The sequence below is a fragment of the Rhincodon typus genome, chromosome 27, assembly GCF_021869965.1.
Source record: "Rhincodon typus isolate 14 chromosome 27, sRhiTyp1.1, whole genome shotgun sequence".
NCBI lineage: Eukaryota > Metazoa > Chordata > Chondrichthyes > Orectolobiformes > Rhincodontidae > Rhincodon > Rhincodon typus.
Window position 1 is genome coordinate 24,849,494 of NC_063358.1, and position 21,579 is coordinate 24,871,072.

Consider the following 21,579-nt stretch of genomic DNA (forward strand, 5'->3'; position numbering starts at 1 on the left):
AGGAAGAGCCGACTTCTGTGGGGCACAAACAGGCTGAAACAATGGGTCTGCCTGGACAGTCCTGTTTGTGAATTTTTGGCAGGAGGCAGAAACAAACTGTGCTTGAGCACAACAAATGAGCTGGTTTGTTTCCCAAACCAAAGAAGCCAACTTATGCCTTATACTATTGTAATTTCCTTGATTAAGATTTAGGAATCCTCATTTCAGAATCAACTACCTCACTCTCCATCTTGATGAAGAATTCTATCATATTATGGTCTCTCATTCCCAAGGCATCTCTCTCAATTTTATTTTTGATTATTCCTTTCTCATTGCATAATACCTAATCTAAGATGGCCTGTTCTCTAGTTTGTTCCTCAATGTATTGGTCCAGAAAACTATCCTGTATACACTCTTGGAATTCCTCCTCCAAGGTATTGTGTCTAATTTGATTTACCCAGTCTACATGCAGATTAAAGTCTAATTACAGCTGTTTCTTTGCCGCATGCTTCTCTATTTCCTGTAAAAAGCCATTCCCAACATCGCCACTACAGTCTATATACCATCCCCAGTAATGTTTTTGCCCATGGTATTTCTTAATACTAGCCATATGGATATGAAGAATCCCTACAGTAAGGAAAGAGGCCTTCGGCCCATCATGGCTGCACCAATCCTCTGAAGACCACCCCACCCAGACTCAGACCCTGTCCCTGTAACCCCACATTTACCATGGCTCACCCACCTCACTTGCACATTTCTAGACACTATGAGACAAATTACCATGGCTAATCCATCTGACCTGCACGTAGAGTCATAGAGATTTACAGCACGGAAATAGACCCTTCAGTCCAACTCATCCACACCACACTCTGTAAATCTAGTCCCATTTGCCAGCATTTGGCCCATATCCCTTGAAACCCTTCCTATTCACATACCCATCCAGATGCCTTTTAAATGTTGTAATCGTAACCACTTCCTCGGACAGCTCATTCCATACACGTACCACCCTCTCTGTGAAAAAGTTTCTCCTTTTATATCTTTCCCCTGCCACCTTAAACCTACGCCCTCTAGTTTTGGACTCCCTCACCCCGGGGTGGGGTGGGGGAACCTTGCCTATTTACCCTATCCATGCCCCTCATGATTTTATAAACCTCTACAAGGTCATCCCTCAGCCTCCAATGCTCCAGGGGGTAAAAAGCCGAAACCTATTCAGCCTCTCCCTATAACTTAAACTGTCCAACCATGGCAACATCCTTGTAAATCTTTTCTGAACTCTTTCTAGTTTCACAACATCCTTCCTATAGGAGGTAGACCAGAATTGCACATAATACTCGAAGTGGCTGAACCAATGACTTGTACAGCCGCAACATGACCTCCCGACTCCTATACTCAATGCACTGACCAATAAAGACAAGCATACCAAACGCTATCTTCGCTATCCATTCTACCTGTGACTCCACTTTCACAGAACCATAAACCTGCTCTCCAAGATCTTTTTGTTCAGCAACACTCCTCAGGAGCTTACCGTTAAGTCCTGTCCTGATTTGCCTTTCCAAAATGCAGCACCTCACACTTATCTAACTTAAACTCCATCTGCCACACCTCAGCCTATTGGCCCATCCAATCAAGATCTCACTGTATTCTGAGGTAATCTTTGCTGTCCACTACACCTCCAATTTTAGTGTCATCTGCATACCTGCTATGTTCACATCCAAATCATTTTTATAAATGATAAAAAGCAGTAAACCCAGCACCAATCCTTGCGGCACACCATTGGTCACAGGCCTCCAGTTTGAAAAGCAACCCTCCACAACACCCTGTGTCTTCCACCTTTGAGCCAGTTCAGTATCCAAATAGCTAGTTCTCTCTGTATTCCGTGTGATCTAACCTTACTAACCAGTGGACCATGAGGAACTTTGTCGAACACCTTACTGAAGTCCACATAGATCACATCCAGCATGCTGCCCTCATCAACCCTCTTTGTTACTTCTTCAAAAAACTCAAATGAAGTTAGTGAGACATGATTTCCCAAGCATAAAGCCATGTTGACTATCCCTAATCAGTCCTTACTTTTTCAAATACTTGTAAATCCTGTCCCTCAGAATTCCCTTCAACAACTTGCCCACCACCAATATTAAGCTCATTGGTCTGTAGTTCCCTGGCTTTTCTTCACCACCTTTCATAAATAGTGGCACAACAGTAGCCAACCTCCAGTCTTCTGGCACCTCACCAATGGCCATTGATGATCTAATCATCTCAGCAAGGGGCCTAGTAATCTCTTCCCACAGAGTTCTAGGATACACCTGACCAGGTCCCAGGGATTTATCCACCATTATGCATTTTAAGATGTTCAGCACTACCTCTTTTGTAATATTTCAGGATGTCGCTATTTATTTCCCCATGTTCTCTATCTTCTATTTCCTTCTCTACAGTAAACACTGATACAAAATACTTGTTTAGTATCTCCCCCATCTTCTGCAGTTCCACACATAGGTGGCTTTACTGATCTTTAAGGGGCCCTATTTTGCCCCTTTTGTCCTTAATGTATTTGTAGAATCCCATTGGATTCTCCTTAACCCTGTTTGCCAAAGCTATTTCATGTCCCCTTTTGCCCTCCTGACTTCCCTCTTAAGTATACTCCTACTGCCTTTTCACACTTCTAGGGACTCACTTGATCCCTGCTGTCTATACTTGACATATGCTGCCTTCTTTTTCTTGACCAAAACCTCAATTTCTGTAGTCATCCAGCACTCCCTACACCTACCAGCCTTGCCCTTCACTCTAACAGGAAAATAGTGTCTCTGGACTCTCATTATCGCATTTTTGAATGCTTCCCATTTTCTAGCCATCACTTTACCTGTGAACATCTGCCCCCAATCAACACTTGAAAGTTCTTGCCTAATACCGTCAAAATTGGCCTTCCTCCAATTTAGAACTTTAACTTTTAGATCTAGTCTATCCTTTTCCATCACTATTTTAAAACTAATAGAATTATGGTTTCTGGCCTCAAAGTGCTCTCCAATGACACCTCAGTCATCTGCCCTGTCTTATTTCCCAAGAGTAGATCAGGTTTGCACCTTCTGTGGTAGGTACATCCATATAGTGAATCAGAAAATTCTCTTGTGCACACTTAACAAAATCCTCTCCATCCAAGCTGTTAAAACTGCGGTAGTCCCAGTCTATGTTTGGAAAATTAAAATCCCCTATCATAACCACCCTATTATTCTCTCAGATGACTGAGACTTCTTTACAAACTCATTTCTCAATTTCCCGCTGACTACTGGGGGGTCTGTAGTACAATCCCAATAAGATGTTCATCCCTTTCCTGTTTCTCAGTTCGACCCAAATAACTTCTCTGGATGTATTCCCAAGAATATCTTCCCTAAGTACGTCTGCAGTGTTAGTCCCTAATTGAAAGTAGCACTACCCCCCACGACCTTGCTCCCCATTCTGTCCTTCCTATACCATCTATACCCTGTAACATTAAGCTGTCAGTCCTGTCTATCTCTGAGCCATGTCTCTGTAATTGCTATGATAACCAGTCCCATGTTCCCAATCATGCCCTGAGTTCACCTTTGGATGGTGGGAGGAAACCAGAGCAGCACGCCAAAACCCACACGGACACAGGGAAGATGTGCAAACTAGACGCAGATAGTCACCTAAGACTGGAATCGATCTCAGGTCCCTGATGCTGTGAGGCAGCAGTGCTAACCACTCAGCCACCGTGCTGCCCTATTCTACATTGTCTGATCTTATATTGGGCTTATATCCTCTTTGATCGGTAATGCAACTGCACCACCTTTTCCTTTTTTGTCTGTCATTCCTATATACTGAATAACCCTAGAGGACAGTTCACGTCCTTGGTTACCCTGCAGCCATGTCTCCATAATCCCATCAATATCACTTGTTCATAGCTACTGGGGGATTAACTCATCCACTATATTTCAAATGCTCTATGCATTCAGGCATCTTAATGTTCTTTGTCCCATTCCCATTCTTTTTTTTTTTACTGTGGTATTGTTTGATTCTAGCTTTTGCTTCCTCTGCCTGCCATTTTTCTTTTATTCCCCTTTCTGTCTTTTGTTCTTGTCCTTGGTTTCCATTTCCTCTTACTCCTCACTTAGGTTCCTTCTCCCATGCCAATTTAATTTAAACACTCCCCAATTACTTTAGCAAATATTCCTCCTAGGCTTCAGTCCCAGTACTGCTTAGGTGTAACACGTCCAGTTTGTACTGGTCCCACCTTCCCCAAACTAGTTCCAATTCCCCAGGAATCTGAAATTCACCCTCTCACACATTCATCCAATTATATCCTGATGTTTCTACTGTGATCAACACATGGCAATGGTAATAAACCATGGATCACCACATTTGAGGTCCTACTTTTCAACTTGCTTCCTAGCTCCTTGAATTCTGCTTTTAAAAACCTCATCACTCTCCCCCTTCAAAATGTCCTACAGCTGCTCTGAGACTTCTTTGACTGTAGCATTCTGGAGGCAACATACCATCCTAGAGACTAGGTTGCAGCCACAGAAATGCCTATCTATTCCCCTTATAATTAAGTGACATATGACCATTGCATTTCCACACTTTTTGTTCCTTCCCTGTGTGGTAGGGCCAACTGTGTGCCATAAATTTGGCAGTTGCTGTTTGGCCCTGAGAGGCCATTCTTCGATCAGTATCCAAAATGATATAACAGATTTTCAGGAGAATGCGCACAGGGGATTCCTGCACTGCCTGCCATGTTGTCCCTTCCTGCCTGTGGAGTCTTAGGTTACTCTCGCTATACTCCCTTCATGATGAGAATATCCTTCCTTAGGCAAGGGAACCAAACTGCACTCGGTATTCCACATGCAATCTCGCTAAGGTTCTGTCCAAATGAAGCAATACATCTTTACTCCTGCATAAAGATACTCTTGCAATAAATTCCAAAATGCCACTTGCCTTTCTAATTGCTTGCTGCATCCTTCCATCTTAGGTTTCAGTGATTTATGTGCATGGTCACTGAGGTCCCTTTAAACATCAACACTTCCCAATTTCTCTCCATTTACATACTCAATATTCTGTTTCCCCTACCAAAGTGGGTAACCTCCTACATTATATCCCATCTGCTATGTTCTTGTCTGCTCACTCATGCCGTTGCATTATACAAAACTACATGATAGCTATCAAGGCAACTTCAGTTAACTGTTCCCAGTGTCTCTTTTACCAATGAGATTTAAGAATTGGGAAATAAACTCAACTCTCAGAACTGAAACACACAAAAACATAAATTTCTGGAGAAACTCAACAGATCTGGCAGCATTTGTTAAGCGAATGTAAAGTCAACATCTCAAGTTCAGTTACCCTTTTCAGAGCTTTCTCTTAATGTCAACATTGAAGAAGGTTCACTGGACTCCAGACATTAACTCTGCTTTCTCTCCTCAGAAGCAGCCAGACTTGGTAGGTTTCTCCAGCAATTTCTGTTTGTCTGTTAGATCTTCAGCATCTGAAATTCTTTGTTTCCTTTTAGTGGTTGCCCTCTGGGCAATTAAAGATCACCAACAAATGTTGGCTGAGCCAGCAATGCCCACATCCTGTGAATGAATTTTAAAAAAAGTAGCTTCCACTACTCCCATGTGTGCCACACTGCAACATTAATTGGCAATCCTAATTTGGGATGTCCGAGTAATTCTTCACATACTCAGGATTATTTGAATTTTGAAAGCACGTGCTGGTAGGATGGTCAGCTCCATGCTTGTTGTGAATATCTGAAGGATATGCTGTTTGATATAATCTGCCCATCTTTGTGACATATGACTTATACATAGTTTCACAGTAGCACTGAAATTCATCTACCATGTTACTCATTAGTCTTTTTGGCCTGATGGCAGAATCCTGTTAGTGGTGAACACGATTTACGTTGTTACACCATAGTAGTAGCCTGAAACTGCTTGCTTCACTTCTTGGTCACGCAAGTGTGGCACACTTGTATGTATTGGAAGTTGCATATATTAATACACATGACGCTTTCTTTGCAGACAGAAATAATGTGCATCCATGGAGCCTGTTTCAACTCAACTAGTATGGCATAGTCATTCTTTGGTTCATTTCTCAGGGCAATGCCTTAACCAATCAGTTAATCTGCCTGTTTTAAAATGTAAACAAAGTTTGGCAGTTAACAAAAACTGAAAGAACTGTAGATGCTGGAAAAGCTCAGCAAGTCTGGCAGCATCTGTGGAGAGAAATCAGAGTTAAAGTTTCGGGTCCAGTGACTCATCCTCAGAGCTGGCAATTAAGTCAGTCATCATGTAACTGCCATATTCTCCATGGAAATATATCTACCAATCGAAGACTACTGGGTAACCAATCAATACCCTTCACTCATACCATATAAATGTTAGCTTCCCAATTTACATTGGTACTTTTTGTGTATTGTCTTGCAGTCATCAAGACAATAAGCTTCAACAAAATGTCTGGTTCAGCAATATTAAAACTCTTTATCTTCATAATGCACATTCTTTGTAAGGCACAAGGCCAAAAGAATTTCGCAGTTTCCAGCTTCTTGGTGTACTATAACTGAAAGGCTTTTGTCCGTTGTTTCTGTGGTGGCTGCCCCAAACTTTGGTGTATCCTTCAGCAAGTAGACCTGAATTTAGTAATTTGCCATTTTGCAGCACTTGGCTGAGGACAACTCTGCACTGGAATATGAGCAAATTTCAGACTGACCAAACAGCACCTTTCACTAAGTTGATAGTCTTCCAGACACTGTTAGTAATCAAGAGACAACAAGGTGCAGAGCTGGATGAACACAGCAGGCCAAGCAGCATCATAGGAGCAGAAAGGCTGATGTTTCGGGCCTAGACCCTTCACTCAGGATATGTCTCTGGGAACAGTCCATGGAGCATAATCATGTTTCAAGAACTGCTTAGGAATGTAACTAGACAAAAACCACTATATTATTCCAAATCTTCTTTGCAAAGGCACATTCCAAATAAAAACAGAAATTGCTGGAGAACCTTCAGAACTGAAGGGTCACTGGATTCAAAATGTTAACTCTGTTTTCTCTTCATGGATGCTGCCAGTTTCTCCAGCAATTTCTGTTTTTGTTTGTTTCAAATCTCCTACATTGGCAGTTCTTTACTTTATGCACATTCCACAATGAGTTGGATAACAGTCTCTTCCCACAAGGGCAAATTGCACACTGGGTGAGACTCCAACAGGAAAGGTTGTTCTCAGCACAAGCCAAGCTGCATTGATTCTTGTAAGTTCTGATTATGAAGCAGTCTGCTCGAGAATGTGTCCCACAAGATTTACCAACACTTTTTCCCATTACATCCTGAGCATTTCTTGATGTGATTTGATTTATTTATTTATTGTCATGTGTACCTAAGTACAGTGAAAAGCTTTGTTTATGAGCAATAAAGGCAGATCATAGTAAGCAAGGACATACAGATAGATCATAGGGTGAAAAAAAAACTTAAGAGGCATACAGGTTACATTGCACAGGGCAAGATCAACATTAACAAGAGCAGCATTATTCGAAGTTAGTCCATTCATCAATCTAATAATGGCTGGAATGAAGCTGTTCCTGAACCTACTGGTCCGTGTATTCAAGCTTCTGTATTTTCTGCCATACAGAAGTGGTTGTAGGAGAGCATTACTGGGGTGCGATGGGTCTTTGATGATGTTGGCAGCCTTTCCACAGCAAAGAGCCGTGTAAATGGAATCCATGGATGGAAGGTTGGTTTCTGTGATGGTCTGGGCTGTGCACACAACCTTCTGTAGTGAACAGGGAGGCTTGGTCCTGGGTTCATGAGTGCTTCCACTACCGGAGATGGTCATCCTCTTATTCCTGCATCCCTCCTGAAGGTAGTGCCCAACTCCATATTTGGGATGAACATGCTAAATCCATAGTTTTCAACTTGGGAGTTAAGGGATCTGGGGTTTCCTGGAGAAGATGGTCACAGTATTATTCAAATTCACTTTATGATCAGTACAGACCTGAGCACTCAAAACTTCCAGTATTGTTGTAAGGTTAACTTTTCTTTTGAACAGTGAGATCCTTAATTGAACGTGCTGCGAGTTAGCAACAAAAAAGAAACTAAGCAGTTAAGTTGATATTGCAAACAGAAAATGCTGACAAGTTAGTCACCATTTCCAAAGGGGAAAGACAAGTTAATGTTTTATCTGAGTGTGGATAGTTTTCAGTGGGAGTGAGATGGGATCTGTGACCTTCCGTGTGAGTTGCATAGAAGTTAATGAATAACTTCAGTGTGCAAGGATTAATTTAGTTTGGGGGACTCATGCATGATCAATCTAATCAAGGAGTTGAGATTTTTACTACCTGTAATTTGTTACACTCATCCCGGATTTTTTTTTTTGTCAGTGTCACTGTTGAAGCATGCCAGTCTGAAGTCAGGAATGTATAAGAATTTGTCATCCCTTCAATAATATTTGGGAATTTTTCTGTGAAAACTTGAAGTTCTTTACAATTTTACAATTTTATAATCTCCTACTTTGACTGTGCAATATTAGTTGAGGTAGAATTGGATTTTGTGGTCATAAGTTCTGCACAGTTGTGCTTTCTTTTTTTTTTCAGTGCAATTTGCTCAAAATTATCCTGACCAATACAATAGATCAAAGAATTTCAAACATATTTCAAGTTTCCACCCACAAAGTTAGCCATGCCCCAAAATGAATGAATCACCATTGTGAGTATCTGCTAATTGTATTCATTTGTAGTTCTTCAAGGAGGCTCTTCACATTAAATGTTATAGTTTAGGGTGCAAGGAGACTATTAGGAATGCTTTAAAAACATTTCAATACCTCTTTTGAATTCATTAAAAAGCTGAGAAGTAAATCATCTTCAGTTACTCACCAGAATTTGATCAAAATGCTTCTATTTGTGTGATAAACCTCTTTTCATTGTTTCCTCCATTGCAAAAGGAATTAACTACAATTCTAAAGTGCTTAATGGTTTGTAAATATTTTAAAACATTGTTGTGAAAGAAGCAATATCAATTCAAGTCCATTTTTCTATCATTTGCATTAATTAAAATATACCGGGTTACTCTTAAGCATATCAAGGAACATTTTAAATGCAGTTTTTGAAAAGATTACTCTAATACATTATCAAATCACACTGATGTATGGAAAATCTTACTTTCAGCAAAATAAATTTGAGCAGAAACTTCTGAAAACTTGAGCAATTTGCATTTCAATCTAAAATCACAGCCAAAGCAGAAATTCTCTACCTATGGAAAAGCAAATTTCCTATTTTGTCTTGTGGTTGCTGCATGTTGTATATTCCAGTCAATGCGACTGTAGTTCTGAAATTTGATATGGTAAAGAGCTACGTATAATAAATATGACTTTTTTTTTTACACGAGTGCCTTGACTAAGGAGGGTTATCTGCCTGCCATGTGTTTGGAAATTCTTGAGCCCTGGAAATTTAGCCCCTAAAGACTGGGAAACTTAATTTTATTGAATGTATACCTCTTACTTGATGGTTTACTTGAAGTTTCATTGGTTTCATGGAAGTTTTGAAATCAGTTATTGTGTAGATGAATTTGAAATCGGATACATTAGAAGCAGGAATAGGCTATATGGTCCCTGGTCTACCATTCAATAAGATCATTGGTAATCTAATTATGGCTTCAATTCCATGCTTGTGTCCACCCTTTATAACCCTAGGCTCCCTTGTCGATCAAAAATCTGACCAATATGATCTTAAATATATTCAAAGACCCACTGCTGTCTGGACTACTGTCTTCTGTATAGAAAATTCCAAAGATTAACAGCCCTCAGAGTAGAAACTCCTCATCTTGACCTTAATGGGAGACCAATTAATCTGAATCCATGTTTCCAGCTTGTACATTCCCCAATGTGGGGAAACATCCTATCACATCTACCTTGTCAGCCCCCCTCAGAATTATATCTCAACAAGATCACCTCTCATTTTAAACTCCAATGAGTATAAAACCACCACCATTCTTCATACAAACACCCTTTTATTTTAGGAATCAGTTTGACATTCTTTGAACCACGTTTGATTCATTATATCCCTCTTTAAGTAAAGATACCATAACTGTATACAGTACCCTAGGTGTTGACTCAACAATGCCCTGTAGGGGGTTTGTAATTGTAAATTCCAGCAATATTTCCCAACTTTTAAGCACCACCCACTTGCAACAAAGGTTAGCATTCCATTTAACTTCATAATTATATGCTGCATGTGCATATTTTTCAGATTGAGGTACTTCCAGATTCCTCTCTTGCACAGCATTTTTTATTCTATTTAAGTAATATTTTACTTTTTTATTCTTCCTACCAATGTGATAATATCTCAGTTTCACATATTATACTCCATTTATCAAATGTTTGCCTTCTCACTTTGTCCATATCTCTTTGCAGATTTTTAGTGTCCACTTCACAACTTGCTATCTGATCTATCTTCATTTTACCAGCAAATGTAAAAATACATTCTGTCTTGACGTCCATGTTGTTCATACAAGTTGTAAGTTGTTGAGACTAATCCCTAGTTGCAGCCTGCCAACCTGAAAATAACCCGTTTAGCCTATCTATTTTCTGTTAGTTAACCAATCCTCTAACCACAAACATATTACCCAATATAATGGGCTACTGTGTAGTAACTCAATACAGAGAGGGCGGGTGTCCAGAATGGGAGGATGTTTGTGTTCTGTGATAGGGTTGTGGGATGGATTGGTGTTGAGTCTGATTTAGTTGGAGGTGTTGGGGAGGGGTTTTGTGAGCAGAAAGGGGAGCATGTCAAGCAGTAGGGGACGGGTGTGTTGGATTGGGTCTGGGAAAAGAGTAAAGGGATGGTTTAGTGTAGAATTTGGAAAGTAGGAGAGCCCAGCAGCAGCAGACTGAGGTCTGATCTGGAGCAGCGGAGAAGGGGACGTGCAGCAGTATGCGAAGGATGGGACATTAGGTCTGGAGTGGGGAGGGGATAAACTCAGCAACAGGGTTGGGGAGGGTCACTTTACAGTCAGGGTGTGGGGAGGTAAGTAGTTGGGGAGATGCAGTTGAGGGTGTGTGAGGTAAATATGGGGTCAGTTAAATAGTTTCTCAGAAGTTAGACTATGTATTTAATAGTTTAACCTTTCCTGAATAACTGTTTGCTTAATTTGTTCAGAACCCTCCAAAATCTCAGTTTAGATGGAGACATTCAGAGGGTTACATGTGTAGATGAATTGTCCAACTGAATCTGCAATTTGCCAGGCAATTCCTTCAGAATCTGCTGCAATGGGAATTCCTTGGGGTCTCCATGCACAACACCTATGCACAACACCTATCTATGCTGGAATAATGACAGTCTGGCCATCGGAAAATCTGTGCCATGAAAGCACACAAATCACCTGGAATTGTAGGAACAAATTACTGCAGAAAGTTGGAATCTGTACTGAAAATAACAAATGCTGGAGATTATAGCAGGTCAGACAGCATCCATGGAGAGAGAGCAAGCTAACATTTCAAACCTAGATGACTCTTCATCAACGAAACATTAGTTTGCTGTCTCTCCATGGATGCTGTCTGACCCACTGTGATCTCCAGCATCTGTTGTTTTCACCAGGAATTGTCCTGGCACTGGAAATGACAATGGCAACCCAACCCTGTCAACCCTGAAAAGTCATCCTTGCTAATATCTGGGGACTGATGCTAAACTTGAATGAGCTATGCCATAGACTAGTCAAGCATCAGCTTGGCATATTTGTAATCATGGAATTATATGTTACAGTGTCCTGGGTACCACCATCATCATCCCTAAGTGTGCCCTGTCCCACCACCAGGACACAACCACCAGAGATAGCAGCACAACTGTATACAGTCAAGAATGAGTTTCTCTGAGCATCTTTAACATTGACTCTTGACCCCGCCCATGAATCGTTACCTTTTATTGAACACCACTTAGAAGAAACAGTGAGCATGACATGGGCATAGAATGTATTCTAGATGGGAGACCATGAAAGACTTGGTAACATTTTGTCACAGGTGTATCTGTTTGTGAACGTATCAGTAGAAGTGACCACTGTGCAAATTTCTGTCTTCACATTGAGAATACCCTTCATCATTTGGTGTGGCTCTATCACCATGCTAAATGGGATAGATTTTGAACAGATATAGAAACTCAAAACAGGAAATCCTTAAAGCGCTCTATGCCATCAGGAACAGAATTGTATTCAACCACAATCTGTAAACGCATACCTGGCATATCCTCCACTCTACCAATACTCGGGATTGATAGATTTTTGAAGGAGAATAGAATCAGGATAGCAGAACTGAGGTAGAAGATCCACTGTCAGGCTCTGTTGTGTAGTGGTAATGTCCCTGCCTCCTCCAGAGGCACGTAATAGTATCTCTGAACAGATTGATTAGAAAATAACTAAAAGATCAATTGTAACCTGGATACCTTGATATCCTACTACTTCTGCTGTTATGTTCAGCCAGTTATCACTTTTAATTTAATTCAGGAAAATAAAATGCATTTTACTAGTGAAACAAAATACTAAGTAATTCTGTTTTAAAAGGAAACTGTTTGACGTTTTACTTACTACATTAATAAGTAGATAAATAAATATTTAGATAAATAATGAGGTTTAAAGTGTAAAAGAATATATATGTAACATTTTTGTTCTTACTGAAGGATAAAATGTTAACTCTGTAACTGATAACTTAAAAGCAAGAAATTCAAAACATGATTCAAATGATCAGCTAAGATTAAAAAAGCAAGGGATTGTTTAAATGACTTGTTACAATTATGCAGATCTATTGCCTCATTCAGCTTTTGGAATCAAAGACAACTGATTTATGAATTTGATATTCTGTAACATAGTAGGGAAAAGTACATGTTAAGGGTAAAAACCAAAAGAGAAATGTTACTTCAAAATTCTCCTGTTTCCATAATTCAAAATCTGAAAGTTGCAACATCTTATTTATAACAAACTCAAATGCCAGCAACTTGGGCCATTTGATGCCTGTTTAAAGAACTGAAAAAAAAAAACAACTTGCAATTATGTAATGACAGATTATCACACCTGGTAAGTACCATCTCCGACTTGGAAACAGTATTATCTTACTTAGCCATTACCTCTGTCCCCATCAACCCGTTCTGTTTGTTGGCAATTAAATCAAAAATCTATTAAATCAAAAATCTACAAAATCAACTATAGCCTCAACTCACCACCCATATGCATTCTCCTCCAGCTTCATATTATTATCTTTGTCTGTTCACTCTCCAAGTCTATCTCCCATCATGCACTCTTTCACACTCTCAGTGGTGTACAAAGTTTTTTTTAAACAGGTTGGCCCTTTCAGTTGAACTAGTTCTGAAGAAGGTTCACTGGATCCAAAATGTTAACTCTGCTTTCTCTCCACAGATGCTGCCAGACCTGTGGAGATTTTCTAGCAATTTCTGTTTTTGTACTTGATTTCCAGCATCTGTAGTTCTTTGATTTTTCTTGGCCCTTTCAGTTCTTGCCTTGTAAATCCTTTTACAGCGTCAAAGTCTCCTGAAAATGAATATCAATGTTATTACTCACCTTGAAACAATTTTAAGTATTAAATTTGAGGCATATGCTGTCAATCATCCAATAATATAAAAATATACAGCATGACAAACAATTTACAGCTTAGAAAGAGGCTGTTTTTACCAACAGATAGTGTTTACCCTCCTCGTATTTTTTCATCTAACCCCATTAACATACAATTTCATTGATTTCTCCCTCTTATCTAACATCCTCTTTAAATGCATCTGTGCTCATTGCCTCAATTTATGGTAGCAAGTTTCAGATTCTAACTATGCTAGGTAAAGATGTTTCTCCTGACTCCATTATTGTCTTCCGTCACTTTTATGGCCCCATTTCTGTTATGGAATTATCTTCTGTAGATCTGCTGTGCCAAACCCTTCCATTATCTTAAAAATTATTTCAGAAGGTCAGTAGGTTTGGCAACGTCTGTGGATAGAGAAACAGAGTTAACATTTCAAGTCCAAATTACTCCAAAAAATTTCTTCAGAGATGCTGTCAGACCTGTTGAATATTGCCCACACGTTGTTTTAAAGTCTGACAACAGTATTCCTCACTGCTGCTGAGTCTCGGCTAAAATTATACAATAAAATACTATACTGGGACTTTAGTCAACAGTGTTTTGGCAACATCATTAAGATATGATACATACACACGAAGTACTAACACTGCCACAAACCATGATGTGCTGCAGTTTTAAACAACAGATAGAAGTTTAGTGTTAGTACTTCGTGTGCAAGTCATTTCTTTCTATGTTTCTTTTAGACTCTCTTGCTTCTATCATCTAGTTCAATACAAGAGATGGTTTAACAAATTTTTTAATCACTGGATTATTGGCATCACTTTTGTGAAAATGCATAAAAGCTAGGAAGTGCCTGCCTTCTACCAGTAAGTTTGAGGACTTTTTAGGCGTACACAAATTTTGTGATTTCTGGTGGAATTTGCAGTCAATCTTCCAGAATCAGGAGTCAGAAATGTGGTCTCAAAGCTATGAATGTAAGAGGATTCAGATAAATCTAATGTATTATGCCTATTCCAAAAACAAAATTAAACCAACTTGTTTGGGCATTAATGACACTCCTCCGGGTAAGTGGGATCTTAACCCTGACTTTCTTGCACAGAAGAAAGCACATTACCATTGTACCACAAGGCCCTCAAACATGCCTATTCTATGTCAAGGTGATGACAATCAAGTTAATTACTACCCTGGTCATTGGAGCTAAAGATTAGACTCCGCTTTCATTCTTCTAAATGAACTGTGCCAGCTTCCACCTCATAAGCAGCAAGTGATGATTGGTAGCCTTATGATTATTAAAGGGGATACAGCTGTATATGCATGTTTCTCATGCCTGAAATTTTCTGGCAAAGTTGTATTTCAGCTGTGACATTCCTGCTTTGTATCTATTTACCACTGTGACTACAATAATACTGTACTCTGAAACCAGTGGGTCTAGCAACTGTGTCCAAACACCATGTGTCTGTTTTATTTGTCACTAACTGTAAAAAGATTAATTGCTCATAAAAGGTTAGATCACAGAGCAGTACAGCACAGAAACCAGCCCTTTGGCTCACAATGTCTATGCCAACCATAATGCCATTCTAAACTAATGCCATCTGTCTGTACATGATCCATATCCCTGTGTTCCTTGCCTGTTCATGTGTCTGTCTAAATGTCTCTTAAACTTTGCTAACATAACTATTTTTACCACTCCCCTGGCAGCGTGTTCCAGGCAGCTACACCTTATTTGCTTTAAAAAAAACTTTCCTCACACATCTCCCTTAAACTTTTCCCCTCCCACCTTAAACCTATTTCCACCTAGTATTTGACATTTCCACCACGCAAAAAGACTACGACTACCTACCAATTAATGTCCCTTCTAATTTTATATACTTTTATCAGATTTCCGGTCAGCCTCCGATGTTCTAGTGAGTACAATCCAGATGTGTGCAACCTCTCCTTATAGCTAATACCCTCCAATCCAAGCCACATCCGGGTAAACTTCTTTTGCACCCTCTCCAAAACCTCTACTTCATTCCTGTTGTGTGGGGACCAGAAAGTTTGAGACACTTGGAGTTTACTTTGAATTTTAAGAATTACACAAGTCATGTTTAAAAATAAATATAAAGAAGAGTTAAACTTATATATATGACAATTCTCTCATTTAATATTTAAAAGAATTTCTTTAATGAAATATCAAATGGTCTGCTTGGAGACCACTGAATTAGTTTCGAGCCAATGCTAAAGTTATATGACAAATTAAGCCACCTGCAGTAATAGTTATCGTGCCAAAATGTGTCAGGACCAAAGATGATGGGGGTTGTGGGCAAATTTGGAGTTTTGGTCTAAGGCTGATCCAAAGCTTCTAACGTAAAAATAGTACTATAGTGGCAATCTTAGCAAAATATTTTAGTGCAAACGTTTCAATAATTACCATTATTCTGTGTATGTATAATGCCTCCTTGTCTTGCAACTGGTTGTCCCCCGTGGTCAAACATGAGTTCAAATCCAAAACCAGGACTTGATCATAGTAGCTTGTCAAGATTTGCTTCTGTAAAAAAAAAAGTGTACTTATGATAAATGACAATTCAATTACAACAAAGCCACTATTTCCCCTGAATGAACCAGGACATTTAACTCAGAATAATGTTTCCTTAATGTTCAAAGCTATTAAATACATAGGATGTGGGAGCAATTTTTCATTTGCAGCTGGAGACTGCACTAGAAAGTTAATATATAACCATGAGAAATGATCACGAAAGATTTGACCATTAAAAGTGGAGTTGTGTAATCGGATAATTTCTGTTGATTGCCAGCACACACTCGTGCTTTTATTTTTGTTCGCTTAGTTCGGTATTGAAAATGACATGCATACTTGTGCATATATATAAATCAAAAACAGACTTTTACGCTCATTATCTTCAGATTTGAATTTTATCATGTGGCCATATTCAAAAATGAACTGATGGAATTATTCTGTGAGACATACTAAGCAACCTTAGCCTCGCATTTCCATCACTTCGTCTTTTTTCTTTTTATTTCAACACTAGAATTACAGTCTCGTTTTGACACTTGTGGTCTAATTAGTAAATTGTATTTTTAATGGGGGGGGGGGAAAGGATCAAAATTAACTATTTGTTTTTTTTCTGAAAAATGCTTTAAATCTCAGTGACAAAAACAAAAGGCTAATAGGAGTAGTTTTAATTGGATTTCTGCCATCTGGTTTAAACTTCAGAAAGTTCTCGAGGCATTGGGGAAGACACTGAAAGACGTCAAAACCGGATGGGTGGCAACCCTTACCAGTCCTGGGCAAAGAGTTTCTGTGGAAGGTCTACTTTTTTTGCACAAAAAAAATGCAATGAAAGTGTATGAGGCGTTTATTTTATACAAACAGAAGCATTACATGATGAAAAGAGCATAGAAAAAGCAAAGTGGGGGTGGGGAAGATAACATGCATTTTTCCGCCATTGAGAGAGGGAAAGGGGGCGGGCAGCAGGAATGCGCTTTTGTCGTCAGCGGCCCGCCCGCCTTCCCTGTGGCCTATAAATTACAGCGACGCCATCTCTTCTATCCTTTAGCCTGCGTGTCAATCGAAGGGAGGTTTGCAGCTTTATTGCTGAACGGTAACTATCACATCAGAAAAATCGTGAAACTACCAGAAGCTTACCAATTGTTGGTTAGGATTAGATGCCGGTCTCCGTTATTTTGTAACATTGGATGAGGGTGGACTTTTAAACGCTTTTTTTCCGTATGAGTTCGACTGAATGGGACATTTTCAGAACGCCATCACTGCATTTTCGGCCTACTATAGTTAATCCGCTTTTGTAACAGCTAAAGTTGTGAATTCTTTGGGGGTGGGTGGTTCAGGTGTCGTGCGCGCGTTTAACCACCGCCATTTTCTTTCCTAAAGCCATTGAGGCAACTGCTTGTAAGTTTGTGTTTTAAATTTTTTTGTGTTGATATTGTTGTTGAAAGTAGAAATCTTTACGTTGTGGTTTTTTTTTTTTTGGTGCGTTTTTCTCCGTTCAATAGATGAAGGGGGGGGCCGCTCGTGATCGCGGCCTGGAAGGCGGCTTTTGTTGCGATGAGAATGTGCGGGGCTCCGACAATCCGTCTCAATCCGCGTTTATAAAATGGCCAACTGGCGATGTCCAACCGATTTTCAGTGGCCACTTGGTGTCTTCTAATTTTTCGGTGGTGCATTTCACGCAATTTTTGTTGCTTTTTGATCTGGTTTGGGTCCTTGTGTGGCAGATGAAGGAAGTGCGGCGGCTCCATTGTTCCGGCCTTGTCTGACGCAATAATGGCCTCTCGGAGTAAGTCATTTGTTCCGGCTTGGAAGTCGGGCACCGCCTCTGCCCCACTTCTTTATCTGAGAATCCATTTACTGTCGGACAACACGCTCCGACTCCCGGTTCTTTCTCATCGAAGCGAAAGCCCGATACGCTTTTTTTTCCTGACTCGTGGAGAGTGGTTTCGAGGAATTGGCCGTTTCAATTTTATAAGTTTATCTGGTTTCCGGCGATTTTGTCGGCCACATGCCTTCCAGCAGAAAGCAGCTCCCCACGCTTTCACCTCAACTACTTTCTACCTGGTAGAGAGCCATCTGGTGTTGGCTGAAATTCCAGTGTCTGGGCCCTCACTCACTCACTCCGCGAGTCATTTGCCACGTCCCCAACTGACTCACCGGCAGGATGTGACATCGCCTTCGCTCCGCGCTGACTCTTTCTGGCCCCCGATGAAACAGCATTTTTAAAATAAAATCATTCCCCCTTTTTTTAATGTTGTAGTGACGCTGGATCTGACTATTTTATTTGACAATAGACAAAACAGTTCAATATGACTTGCCTACGCGTCATTATCATGTGAAACCTCCCACATTAGGTATGCCTTCTGTTTAGGCAGTATCATGTTTGTGAAGCAATTTGATGATGTTCTGACTTTCCCCAACAGCATTCTCACGAACTCGAGATGGGCAAGGAAAAGACACACATCAATATTGTTGTCATTGGACATGTCGATTCTGGTAAATCAACAACCACTGGCCATCTCATTTACAAATGTGGTGGAATTGATAAAAGAACCATTGAGAAATTTGAAAAGGAAGCTGCTGAGGTTTGTTTGTGAAATACACTTTCTCTATGGGGATAATTGGCATGTGACTGTCATGGTTGCTTTTGTTGCATGGATATAAAGGGGATTGTTAGTAAATCTGTTACTGAATTGAGTTTGTACAGTATTGAAAAGTTTAATTAGTATTCCTGGGCTTATTTTCTGTTGCACACTCTAATTTTTTTATTCCTTTAGATGGGCAAAGGATCTTTCAAATATGCCTGGGTCTTGGATAAGCTGAAGGCTGAACGTGAACGTGGTATTACCATTGACATTGCTCTCTGGAAGTTTGAAACATCCAAGTACTACATCACCATCATTGATGCCCCAGGACACAGGGACTTTATCAAGAATATGATTACTGGAACATCACAGGTATGCAATCTGTACAGCAGCAGGTACCTGGTATCTTCGTCTGCTTTTTATATATGTCTAGGAACATACTGGCTTGTGTTAGCAGCATCTACCCATTCTTAAGATGACTATTTCCCAATCTAGTTTTCATTCCTGAGCTACATCTTTAATACAAGTAATATTGCTTAAGAATATATAGCATTGCTTTCCTGTTTTGTATGAATTTATTGTAGACTGCTCACTTTATTTTCATATCCTGGGGCAAATTGGTACCTTAATTCATTGTAATTAATACATGCTTGCAAATACTTAATCCTAGCACTGCTCCTCAACTAGTTCACTTTCAGGTTAGCAAACTGTCATCTTCAGAATTGATGTCCAACAAAGCCTGTTTTTAAGATTGCTGTTGTGAAGAGATTGACCCCTTAATTATCAATGGATCTGCTTTCTCCTAGGCTGACTGTGCTGTGTTGATTGTTGCTGCTGGTGTGGGTGAGTTTGAAGCTGGTATATCAAAGAATGGACAAACAAGAGAGCATGCTCTGCTTGCCTACACACTGGGTGTCAAGCAACTCATTATTGGTATCAACAAGATGGACTCCACTGAACCACCATACAGCGAGGACAGATATAAGGAAATCGTAAAAGAAGTCAGCACATACATCAAGAAGATCGGCTACAATCCGGACAGTGTTCCTTTTGTTCCCATCTCTGGTTGGCATGGTGACAACATGTTGGAAGTCAGTGGGAAAGTAAGCATCTAGTAATTCAGCATAATGTCACAACTCTGGATTACATATCTGTTGTATATCACTTGATGAGTATTTAACATCTAATTACTCTTGTTTCTTTCTTGGGTTGGAATAAGTGAATTTAATTTGGGTGTCAATGCAAACGTTCTAGTATGCTAACTTTTTTCCTTCTTTTCAAAGATGTCCTGGTTCAAGGGTTGGAAAATTGAAAAGAATAAGGAAACTAAAACAGGCAGTACCCTTCTGGAGGCCCTAGACTGCATTCAGCCTCCAGAACGCCCTACAGCTAAACCTCTCCGTCTCCCCTTGCAGGATGTCTACAAGATTGGTGGTATGTTCTGCTGTATTAATGTTTTCTGTGTAAACTGTATCTAGGAGCTTGAATTTAAGTATTCATACTGCATTTACCATTTTAAGGGCCAGCATTGATTTATATAATAGCTTCCTTTTTTTTCTCTTTTGGTATATGTGATAGGTATTGGCACAGTACCAGTTGGTCGTGTTGAGACAGGTATTCTTAAACCTGGAATGGTGGTGCAGTTTGCTCCTGCTAACATTATCACTGAAGTGAAATCTGTGGAAATGCATCATGAAGCTCTTTCAGAAGCTGGTCCTGGTGACAATGTTGGTTTCAACATTAAGAACGTTGCTGTGAAGGATATTCGCCGTGGTAATGTTGCTGGTGACAGCAAAAATGATCCTCCACTGGAAGCAGCTTCCTTTGTTGCACAGGTGGGAAAATATTACTAAGTTTCACAATTAATTTTTAATACTAATTTTCCTACCTTGCAGCTGACCAGTTATCCTGAGACTTGGGCTTGAATGTCATATTGTTTGAAAGAGGTCATTCCTATGTATTAACTTTCATTAGTGATAATAGGCTGTTTGAAATTGGCCTGTTTTGATCATCGTTCATGATCGGTATCATCCTGATTTTTAAATGTTCATGCAATAGGCAGCTGTTCCCTCAGTACCTTGTTTGTCATATTCCTTAAAACTTTGGGATCTCTTCAGTATTAGAACCCAAAATAGGTCAACGAGACACTCGGGTTATATACAGTTAGCTGCCTGGAATTTGGCTTCTCAATCCAAATAGCCCTAGTGTCCTATTTTTGTAAATTTATTTGTCAAGTTACTAATCCATGTCCTGATATTTCTTTAGGTTATTATCCTGAACCATCCTGGACAAATTAGTGCTGGTTATGCCCCAGTACTTGATTGTCATACTGCCCATGTTGCCTGCAAGTTTAGTGAGCTGAAGGAGAAAATTGATCGTCGTTCTGGCAAGAAGTTGGAAGATGGCCCCAAATTTGTGAAATCTGGAGATGCAGCCATTGTAGATATGACTCCAACCAAGCCCATGTGTGTGGAAAGCTTCTCTGCATATCCACCTCTTGGTATGTTTATACTCTTGACAACTGATTTTTGTTTTCAAATTGGACATATTCACTTCTTGTAGATGGGACTGACATGATTTTTTTTTTTGGTCCAGGTCGTTTTGCTGTCCGTGACATGAGACAGACTGTGGCTGTTGGTGTGATCAAGAGTGTTACTAAGAAAGAATCGACTATGAGAACTACCAAGGCTGCAACTAAATGTTTAAAGAAGTGAATGTCACTATCAGTCACTCTAGTTCAGCAAGCCCTGTCGAGACTGACGCCACCAAAATGTTTGTTCGTTACCAGCCAAATATGTGTGTTGATGAGAGACTGGATATTGATTAAGATGCATCGCAAAAAATTCAGAAGGAAAGGAGGAATGAAGGAATCAGTGTCATTACAAATGCCCTTTTCCTTTTCGTTTGAGTGATTATAACTATTATGGTTGTGTAACAATTAAAACTAATGAACATCCA

The 21,579-nt window shown here is 39.8% G+C and overlaps 1 protein-coding gene and 1 long non-coding RNA gene across 3 annotated transcripts; one reads left to right on the forward strand and one right to left on the reverse strand.

The window, feature by feature from the left end:
• Positions 1-7,281: 7,281 nt before the first annotated feature.
• Positions 7,282-17,286, reverse strand: LOC125486229. Its single transcript, XR_007264917.1, has 5 exons — positions 17,174-17,286; positions 15,941-16,057; positions 13,166-13,493; positions 12,190-12,343; positions 7,282-7,909 (listed from the first exon to the last, which is right to left on the reverse strand). It is a non-coding gene; the product is annotated as an uncharacterized LOC125486229 (long non-coding RNA).
• LOC109921980 (elongation factor 1-alpha 1-like) lies at positions 16,992-21,579 on the forward strand. Of its 2 annotated transcripts, none has more exons than XM_020522006.2 (8): positions 16,992-17,129; positions 18,460-18,621; positions 18,814-18,993; positions 19,428-19,724; positions 19,905-20,055; positions 20,200-20,456; positions 20,887-21,121; positions 21,217-21,579. In XM_020522006.2, exons 2-8 carry the CDS (start codon positions 18,478-18,480, stop codon positions 21,333-21,335), a joined length of 1,383 nt encoding a protein of 460 aa, XP_020377595.1. In that variant the 5' UTR covers positions 16,992-17,129; positions 18,460-18,477; the 3' UTR covers positions 21,336-21,579. The 2 variants fall into 2 exon arrangements, with proteins under 2 accessions (XP_020377595.1, XP_048468819.1); XM_048612862.1 differs by lacking the exon at positions 16,992-17,129 and adding an exon at positions 17,319-17,434.

Bases quoted from the DNA above. Each gene is read 5' to 3' on its own strand.
- LOC109921980 (XM_020522006.2), top strand. From the start codon at position 18,478: ATGGGCAAGGAAAAGACACACATCAATATTGTTGTCATTGGACATGTC. The intron at 18,994-19,427 runs GTATGCAATCTG...GCTTTCTCCTAG, and splicing joins TGATTACTGGAACATCACAG to GCTGACTGTGCTGTGTTGAT. The intron at 19,725-19,904 runs GTAAGCATCTAG...TTCTTTTCAAAG, and splicing joins TGTTGGAAGTCAGTGGGAAA to ATGTCCTGGTTCAAGGGTTG.